This window comes from Cololabis saira, chromosome 10, assembly GCF_033807715.1.
Source record: "Cololabis saira isolate AMF1-May2022 chromosome 10, fColSai1.1, whole genome shotgun sequence".
Lineage (NCBI taxonomy): Eukaryota > Metazoa > Chordata > Actinopteri > Beloniformes > Belonidae > Cololabis > Cololabis saira.
Window position 1 is genome coordinate 27,338,548 of NC_084596.1, and position 10,245 is coordinate 27,348,792.

The 10,245-nt window shown below is 41.8% G+C and overlaps 1 protein-coding gene across 1 annotated transcript in view; it reads right to left on the reverse strand.

The window, feature by feature from the left end:
- Positions 1-9,419, reverse strand: part of cdh2 (cadherin 2, type 1, N-cadherin (neuronal)) — a 63,516-nt gene extending 54,097 nt beyond the window's left edge. The window contains exons 1-2 of the mRNA XM_061732356.1: positions 9,095-9,419; positions 7,359-7,467 (exon numbers count right to left, since the gene is read on the reverse strand). Of these exons, the coding sequence (XP_061588340.1) occupies positions 7,359-7,467; positions 9,095-9,157 (172 nt within the window). The 5' untranslated portion in view covers positions 9,158-9,419. The remainder of the gene's footprint in view (positions 1-7,358; positions 7,468-9,094) is intronic.
- Positions 9,420-10,245: the final 826 nt, after the last annotated feature.

Here is a 10,245-nt window from a genome sequence, read left to right on the forward strand (position 1 = left end):
GTTACAGCAGCAACACTATCCTGTCAGAATCTACTCCATTCTAACCCCTGTCCTAATGCGATGACGATGCTGCAAGGCGTAAAGCTGCATGTGCTTTATTGCCTTAGTTAATATCGACAGAGGAAAAGATCGTATAAACTTAGACAATGCTGACCACAAAGCAATATGCGACACACTGCTGTGCATAGTGCATTTGAATGCTGCTGGTCAAGTTAATATCCACGGTGACGGTAGACACCAGTGTCAGCAAGGCCTTGTTGGAGCAGATCACTTGAGACAAGTAATCAGTTGGGCTACATATGCTTCTCTTATCAGCCAACAGTTTGGGGGGATGATGGAAAGCAATATTCCCAGCCACCAATCCATGTTGAGATTTAACAAAGATTTGTTTGCTTTGCAATTAATGATATTATTCATTTTGCACAGCAAATAAAGCACTACAAGAGGAGGAGAGAAGAAAACCGTTGCCTATCTATCCAAAATGTTACCCATGCCCTTAAACTACAATTCTCATGCATAACGTGAGCCAAGGAACCAACAAGATCACTGCAGGAAACCAATCCAGTTGTAAAAAAGAGAAGAAAAAAACAAAAGGCTAAGCGCTACAGTGCTGCTCCTGCATTACCCAATTAAGGCACATCAATCTTTTTAAAAGGGAGCTCTTCCACGTTTAAGCTCAGACAAGGAAGAGGGGGAAGGGACAACGTGGAATAGGGAGGGAGTGGCGTGGTGATAAAGGATTGGATAAAAGGAGGATGCATCAAGATTATCACAACATTCAGCCCAGCAAGTCAGGAGCTAGTGTCCAGAAAAGCGCTGGAGCATTGAAATTGAAGCCTACGCAGGAACACAACAGGCGGCATGGCCTGGAGGAGTTAGACATCTCTTCCCAGGCAGGATATCAGCCTTTGTGAGCATGGTTACAGTATCTGGGTCAATTAAAGTGTCCCAGCTTCAAATGTCTCTTTTGTTGTCAGAGGAATAATACCATGCAAATTTGCATAGGCTCCCTGATACAGCATGTGGTTTAAAAAATATCAAGTCTGTGTCAATTGCATATAGAAAACGGTTAAAACACAAGGCAAAGCGCTGTCTCCATTTTCAACATTTGCACAAGCTACCTCATTAATATACCGTATTCAGTTGAGCATGAGCTTCCTTGTCTGACACTTCACAGAAAGACCCTGTTGTTGGCTCACCCTGTCATTAACGGCTATGCAAGACACATAATGCTGCTGAATCCACATCTAGTCAAAAAAAATAACCAAAAAGCTAAATCTATTGCCATAGGAACAAAAGATTCAACACGAGAGAGAGAAAGCGAGAGAGAATGAAGAAGTGAGCCGTGGGAGGATGGGAGTGGCCCCCTTTTGCATGTCTGCCAATTTAACACTAGAGGACAGCGCTCTCAATACACTCATGAAGCTTAACATAATGAGTGAAAACAAGCACAGCTCAGAGAGAAACTGTGGGCAAAAATCAAACAGTGTTACTGCACAATAAACAGCTGGAGAAACGAAATAAACAGAGCATACTTTGTATAGTCAAAATATGTGAAAGAGAAGTGGAATTGTTAGCTCTTCAACCCTAATAAAAAAGCTTCAAAAAAAAAAAATGGCAGTGGAATCCACAAATCACTTCCTAGAAAAGTAAACAATTCCCGGCATAGAGCTGATGCATTGTCTTGTAGGTGCAAGCTGGCATTTATTTTCCGTACAAGTACTAGCATTTCACCTGTGGAAAAACAACAATCTGAGTTACACGGAGCCATATGCAGAAAGTCAGGTCAATCCGGCTATTTATATGCGGCCTCATTATATGGTAGGGTCGTCTTATGCTCCTTTCTCTGTGTTCTTCACTTTAAATAATATGCATCAGAACCGGTGTTCTCGACCCTCCGCAGTCACCGAGAGTGTCTTCAAATATATTTCATGTCATGACCAGCAGAAATCGGGGAGGGATTGATTTAGCAGAGCAAATAAATCTTTTGTCTTTTGACAGCCTTTTAGATGGAAGGACACACATCAATTTCAAAATCTTAACAACAGAGCATCGGCAATGGAAGAGTCCAGGTGGGAGCGAGAACCAAAACAAACCTATAAACCACACAATTGTATGCAGGAACAGAGTCCAGGCTCTCCGCTATCAAATCGTTATTCATTTAATAGGGATTATAATGGAGAATTAAATTTTGATGTGGTTATATTCAAACTATGTCAAAGATAAATGACGGACCATGATTCAGATCACACACATACATATATAATATATATATATATATATATATATATATATATATATATATATATATATATATTCCGACTGGTTGTGGAAGTCTCTTTTACCAGAAAACTTGTACACGGCCATCAAGAGCTCTCTAGGCAAACCAAGCTAATTATATGCCAAGGACAAACACCCTCCATACACACACAGGCGGGGGGGGGCATCTTAACTACCAGCCAGTGTCAGCAGCATACAGTTAGATGACAGTGGCAGAGGGCAGGGCCTGAAGCTGTTAAGAGTGATATGACCAGATGTGATGACAAGCTGAAGAGTCGATATCGGGCCTCTAGAAATTAAAAAACAACATTTAGGCATTCCATCAGTACCCGTTTGCCTTCATCTACGATGCGATAATTTGCAGATCAAGCAACTTGGAGCATAGAAAAAACATTATTTACAAATAATTTGTCCTAATCTGTTTTGCTGGCCACACGGGCTGCAAAAACACACAACTTGACCACATATGGGTCTGCTTTAATACACCAGCATGATCGCTTTCACTAACATCGCTTTTATACCAAAAGGCCCAAGGACTGAGGTGGTGCGATGATGCTCTGATGAATTATTCTTGTTACCAACGCTGCTGAACTTGCTCTGCGTACTTGCTGTACTGTAGTCAACATGAAAAAAAGGTTCCTCTCCAAATCCGCATACTGCCAAGATTCAATCTGTCGTCACAATATGTGGTAGTTATCTAGGCCACAGCACTCACAAGGAAAAAAATAAATAAACAACAAAAAAAAAAAAGGCAGTGACAGAGGGATGAAATCAAATTTATGCAGTCTGGCAACAATAAAAAAATAAAACAACCCCACCCCTCCAGTGATGCTTTAGCAGAGAACTGGAGCGCGGCCTTCATTACAACATATTGATCTCAGCAAACAAAGACCCTGAAATCATTGATCCACTTTCAGAAAAAAGAAAAAAAAAAGGGGGGGGGGGGTGAACTGCTCTTTCAAACAAACTTCTAATAAAACTGCTGTTTAAGCTTAAAAAAAAAACAAAAAACATTAACCAGAGCTTGAGAATGAATTCCAATAAAATGAGAGCGATGGCCATGGGGTTGATCACAGTGTCAAAGAAAATATGTCAAACATGCTGCAGCTGCAGGAGCCTCTGTGTCTCGTGTTGCCCTTAAGTTTCTTCATGCGAGGCATCAAGGCTCCACAGTACCTATAGATCTCTGCTTGAAAGGAATTTTGAACAGAAAAAAAAAAAAAGAAAAAATAGCCAGTTTGTGGATTAAACCATTCAGCACTGGCACATGAATCAATATATACTCCATGCACTTCAAAAACAAAACATTGGACAGCAAACTGTCTGTTTATGTCTCACCAAAACTCCTATTAAGAAGTCTATATATATATATGTATATAAATAAATAAATAAAAAAAACTTATACCAAAAGAGGGGAATATCCTTCATGTTGTTGGAGGACAAATACTGATAAACCTGTTCAGCAGAGAGGCAGAGATGGGCAAAATTTCTGATTTTACATGTTTGTTTGCCTCCGAGTGATAAACGATCAGCTCCGTTAGTCAGAATAACAACAAGCAGAGGTGCGACACATTTGTGGTCACCCCGGTGATGTGTCAGGACCTCTGTGGCTGGTCTCTCATTCATGTGTGCCTCACCAGGAAACCCCCACCCGTTTTATTCCCTATCCGAGACCAGGGAAGAAGGGTCGACTACATTGGTGAGCACTTGCCCCAGTTTACAAGAGAGGGTCGAGAAGGGTCACGTCTCACCAAACGCTGGGGCCCCTTAAAAAACACACGTGAGTGGCCCCAGCTGTATTCAAGACCATCGAAATCTTAACAGAGCGCGTAGAACCAGAAAAGCAGAAAATCTGTTTGAAATTTCACAAAAATTGTTTTCCCTGTTAAAATTGGTACATTTTATTTTTTTTTTGGCTATAAAGGTTTTCCTTATACACAAGAAAAAGACTATGATATAATTAAGAAATTAACTGTAAATTCTGAGAGCTCTCCTGATGATATTCACTCTACAGACAGAGACACTAATTGTTTCAATCACATTATTAAAACGGGTCGACTGTAAATCATCCCCCACCAACTCACGTGGAGGAGCTCGCAGCTTACTGGAGCCTGTCGTTAGTCACCTTTAAAGCATCTGGACCAAGAACAAAGCTGACCATAAGCATACTTCTCTCTTTATCATCAAAACTAGTCAGGAAAATAAGCAAAACTCAGCAATGAAGCGTGAAGTAAAGGAAAATGAAAGCAGAGGAGAAAGTTGGGGGAAGAAATGGCTGGAAAAAAACCCCCACAATAATAAAGTATATTAAGCTCAATTAAGCTTTTGGGCTTTTCATTAACCTAGTTTAGGGGAGGGAAACCTCTGCTGAATAATGCTCCAACTGACTCACTTTACTTTCCTGCTTTAAAGGTTTAATGAAGAAGAAGAAAAAAGGCACAATGTGTGTCAGCTCTCCAAAGCCACCAGAATTCCATTAGGCACCAAAGACCAAACCACCCACAGCCACAACTAACCTGAAATCAAATGATATCTAGTAAATCACGTGGCTTTTTCCAACCGTTAAACAAGATAAGAGAAACACATCACGGTTATTTATAGACTTGACTTTATTTGATCTGTATGATGGACTCTTCAGGTCAGTATCAGGGCAGAGCAAATATTTGAACCTTAAGAGGCGAGGTCACATGGGCTCCAGAGGGTGGACAGTCTTCCTAAGACGGGTGAGGTTTTGCATGAACAAACCATGAGCTCAGCCTTCCTTTGATGGATCATTGGAGAGGACTTTTCATGGAAGAGTAATTGCCCTACCTAGCTTTCCCCTGTGCTGCTCTGCCAAAAAGAACTTAGAGGAGATAAATTTTCAGCAACTCCACTGAAATTCAATGGAGCATCTCTCAGCTAGCTAACAGATGAAATTCTTGTTTACACCACCCGGGAACAAGATTAACTCAGTTAACAGGCCGGCCACAATTGCCCCTATCAAATCTACAGGATGCGTTTCATTTAGCGCATACAATGTCTGCTGTTTACATGGTAACTGCCACCATTTCCAGGTTTCACGGCCCTCAGGATGTGGATTGTCTTAATCAATAACAAAGGCAACACTGCAATTAGATGGTACAAAGATTTCTGACAGCTCACCCCTGCAGAGTCTAAGGTATATCCGGGGTCAAATGCAATATAATACAAGCAGACGACTCGTATTACTGACACTTTACACAACGTTCTGATAGAATTACACAGTCACTCAACCAGATCCCATTTCAAATAAGTCAACTAAACCAACAGGCAACGGATGGCCACTCATCAATAACGTAATGAGAAATCTATGTTTACTGAAATGAGCTGACCCTGTTATTTATAGTATGACAAACCTTGCATGCTCCGCTTGTTCATCCTCAGACTTTTGGGTGCGTTCGTGATTTTCACAGACATTTTATTCACTATTTGTGGGGTTTCAAAGCAGAAATGATCATGCGAAATAAGTGCCAGGGTAAGCAAAGTACCAACCACTGCGTGTGGCGAGAGAGCCAACAGCTTGAAACAGAAGTTGGTTACGGTCAGAAACGATATCCTAAACCAGCATGGTGGAGGTAAAGTAGGAATACTCTTCACACTGTGGGAGCTTTGTCTTTCAAAACATGCCACAGGACATTCTCATTAGAGAATGCCGTTTCATTAACATCATCCCACGCTACTGAGCCCCACCGCATCACAATGACACAGGAGTGCCCCTCTCTGTCAAGGAAATCTCCTCATAGCAACAACTCGCCAGGGGGAGGGGAAGGCAGAGAAAAAAGGGAGAAGAGGCTAGTGTGGGGGGCAAACAAAAGAGAACCCGATTACCCCTGGTCACGGCTCATCCACAAGCCAACACAAGGAAATCCATCACCTGCGAGATCAAACGGAAACTAGTGCACAAGCTAAAAACCCAGTGAAAGCAGTACCCACCCATCTAACCACTCTCTTCTCTCGCTCTTTTCTTCTCTTATCATTGCCACCTCCCCCCTCCACCTCTCTGACTCACACCAACAGCAGTGTGCAAGTTTTAGACACAGGCTGTGAAATCCAACACAAGTGAGAATGCTTTCTGGTCCAAATGACCTCAAGGCTCTCACCCTTCTAATGGCACCATGGTGATATATTCCAGTTTTTATTACCGTCTGTGGACCTGCGTACCATTTCATGGTAGCTACATCCTCATTTCACCAATATTAAACTCCAAGGAAGCACTATTGGTCATGCTGGCTGCAGAGTAATGAAGCAATGCAAACATTTAGATTGTGTTTTTTGTTTAGCTTTTTTTTTCCTCTCTTTTTTACTTTCCTGACTGCACCAGGTTATTTGCGACTGCTATAAACCTTTTGTATGATATCTAAATTGGCATTTCTACTTAGTGGGCTTATATGTTTCAAGCAGGAATCTTTAGATACAAACTGTTATGAAAATGCAATCTGTACTGAATTTGTGTTCAAATAGGATCAAACAAACACAAAATCGTGGCATAAGATAAAAGAGATATTCCAGTGCCAGTACAAGCAGCAAAATGTTGAATGGCTAGATTATTTGTTCCCTTAAAGTTGCATAGGTTTTCAAATCTGTGTGTGATTTTCATTCATTGCAACAAGATGTCATCATTGCAGTACTTTTAATCATAAAAGTCAGTAGTTGGAATCCATCTACAAATGCCAAATAAAGCACAAAAAACAACAGAAAAATAAAAAAACAAAAAAAGAGTAGCCCGGTGTATTAAACCGTATTTGGGCAACAATGTAAGTCTAAGGCTGCTGTGAAAGGGGGGGAAAAAATACAAAGCAAGCAAAGTGAACAGAAGCTACACAAAGTTGAACCCCGTTTGCTGGTTTACAAGGCGAACTACATGACTTGCAATACCACACAACTGCACCGAAGCTAATTGTTTAAATATGTCAGGCTTGTTCCGATCCTCCCCCTGTAATGTAACACACGGAGGCAGGCACACTCAACTGATTTGCATGCCGACACACATACACACTCAAACGCAGACATAACCAACATCAGGCATGAAAGAGAAGCACGAACATTTCTGCACTCACCATTGAAAAGAGGCTGTCCTTTCTCTGCGATGGCTGGCAGCGTGACAGTGTATAGATCTTCAGAGAAGCCTGGTCTGCATGGTGGGGCACCTCTGCTCTCTGCTGCAATCTGGGATGGAGAGGGAGGGGGGGGGCAATAAGTCATAAATCAACCTTCAAAAAATGCACTCTGCTGCCTCCACAACCTCCTGGTCACGTTCTTGAGTTCCTGCAGTTGCACAAAAGCATCTGTTGTTTTTATAACAGGGGCCGCAATTAGGATAATGAGGCCAAAAGGGTTAAGCATTAGCCAAAAAGCCTGGTTGGGCAAGAACAAGCTCCATTTGTCCCAGAGCAGGGGCCCGAGCTCGGGGTAGTGATCAACGCTCTCCGCCGGCCCCTCTGATCAGCACACTGCTCTGGACAAACAATCTGCACTTTGAAGTACAGAAACAAGGGAATAAAAGGTAAATGCTAACAACCCACAGAGCAGGAATAAACATGCAAACGTGAACGTCTCAATAAAACGCACACAAAGCCTAATATGTTTATTTCAAAGAGCCTAACAGATGATGTCAATAGAAAGAAAAAAAATGTTGACTTTAGAAAGAAATATATAATAAAAAGTAACTGAAGCTTGTGTTTTCTTAAAATGCGAATTCAGCACAAAAGAAACCACAAGACACTAAACAGCAGAGAATTAGAAAGACAAAACAAAAAACATCTTAAAACCCAAAAGCATTCCATCATCACACAGCCTCAGCATTGATTCAGCTTTTGGGGAGCAAAACCCTGCCCTTATTTCTTTGCATGCTTTCTCAAAAGAATGTAAAACGAGAGGGGTCTTGCTGAAAAAGAGCATTGTGGAGATCCGTGCCACTTGCCATTCTTAATCAGAGGAATTTAAATGGGAAATGCTCGCAGACGGGGGGGGGGGAGGAGCACACATTTGACTCCTTACACGCAGCAGGACCTACATTTAAGGATTTTAAATCATAAAGGAAAAATAAAGCTCTCAAATTTGCTTACAACAAACTATCCTGGATATGTTCTTCATCATGGAGCCAATAAATTATCCAAACAAAACCTTAACATTTTAATAGGGTAGGTTTACATCCTTGGTGTTGATAACGTTAACTTTCTGTTAAGTTAAGGTATTGTAATGCTAATTTGTAATAATGTACTTTTTCCGTTGTTGCTCTTGCAGACTTCCCACCAGAGACACAATTACCTCGGCGGTGGACACAGCGACGTACTGCAGCAATCTACATAAATATTAAACCTAAACTAAATATAACCGACTGATATCTAGGTTAATCTAGGCCTGTGTCGCTACCGCTTTAAAATGCGACGAGATTCGGGGGGGGACAATGTGCGGCGAAACCACGCTACAATGCGGCCAATTTTGAAGGACCTTTTACTGGAATAATGAATTCAAATGTGCGCAGTTGCTTCGAGCGTCTCGTGAGCGGCCGATGAAAGAGGAGGCGCTGGCTGCTTTCTGCGGGAGTAGGCTGATTTATGGTTCCGCGTTACACCGACGCAGAGCATACGGCGTAGGGTACGCGGCGACGCGCACCGTACGGTGAGCGTCGCTGCGTAACCTACGGCGTAGGCTCTGCGTCGATTTAACGCGGAGGCATAATTCAGGCTTTACTCGGGCGAGCTGCACCGCTACAAAGCAGGACAACAAGCAGCGGAGAAACTGTCCGGTTGCAACTCCGAGCTCCGAGCCGCTGCTCTGCAGTTACAATTACCTGCAGTCCTGCCAAGACCAGCAGCAGGAGCAGACCGCTGCCTTCGAGTCTTCGCGAGTACATCGGTACGCCCGTCGTCGCTTAATTCCCTTTCTTCTGAATCCGTCAAAAAAATTAAAAATAAGAAAAGGTTAAAAATAAAAAAAAATGGAAAAAAAAAAAATAAAAGATATCCAACGGATTCAAGGATGGCCTCGAGAGAGCTCCCCGTGTAACAAAGGCGGCAGCGGCAGCAGCAGCAGCAGCAGAGTGAACGGTGGCAGCATGCAGCAGCCTCCTCCTCCTCTGTCTACCCGGTCCGTACTGAGGGAGAGCGCTGCCTGGTACTGAGGCTGCTGCTCCCTCCCATCCAGTCCCACACAAACACCCCGGCCACTAGGCTACGAGCTGCCCCTCTCACTGTCTCTCCCTACTGGTCACATAGCCAATTTCATTATTGATACAGCGGCTGGTCCTTTCAACAATCTATTTCACATGCTGTTATCTTCAGTTTTAAGTTGTAGTTTTGGATATTTGGTTTGCGGTGGCATTTTTTGTTGAGTTTATTGCTGCAGTTTAGTGGCTTACAACTTCCAATGGTAGGCTATATGAAATCACAACTGCTGATGGGACACTATAATCTTGAATGCATCAATTCAAATCAATTATGATAGCTATCTATCTAATATGATAGATAAACATCCCTATCTTCTGCTCATAAGACATTTCTAAAGAAGAAGATAGATAGATAGATAGATAGATAGATAGATAGATAGATAGATAGATAGATAGATAGATAGATAGATAGATAGATAGATAGATAGATAGATAGATAGATAGATAGATAGATAGATAGATAGATAGATAGATAATAATTAACTTTATTTGTCCGTTAGGAACTTCGTTTGTGTTAAAGCATCAGCATCAGTGCATGTACAGTTAACATATGTAACAGGACAATTCAAAAACAAACCACACGATCAATGTAAAGCAACATCCATCCATTGGGCAATCACAAGTACTGCTGGACTTAGATATGTTTAAAAGCGGGTACAAAAAATAAATAGGTAAATCAGCTATTTATGAGTCTGATGGATGAGGGCTAGCTCGATAGAACAAAAAAGTTACTGAAAGAGAAATACTTTAAAGTGGAACCAACAAAACAGTGACTA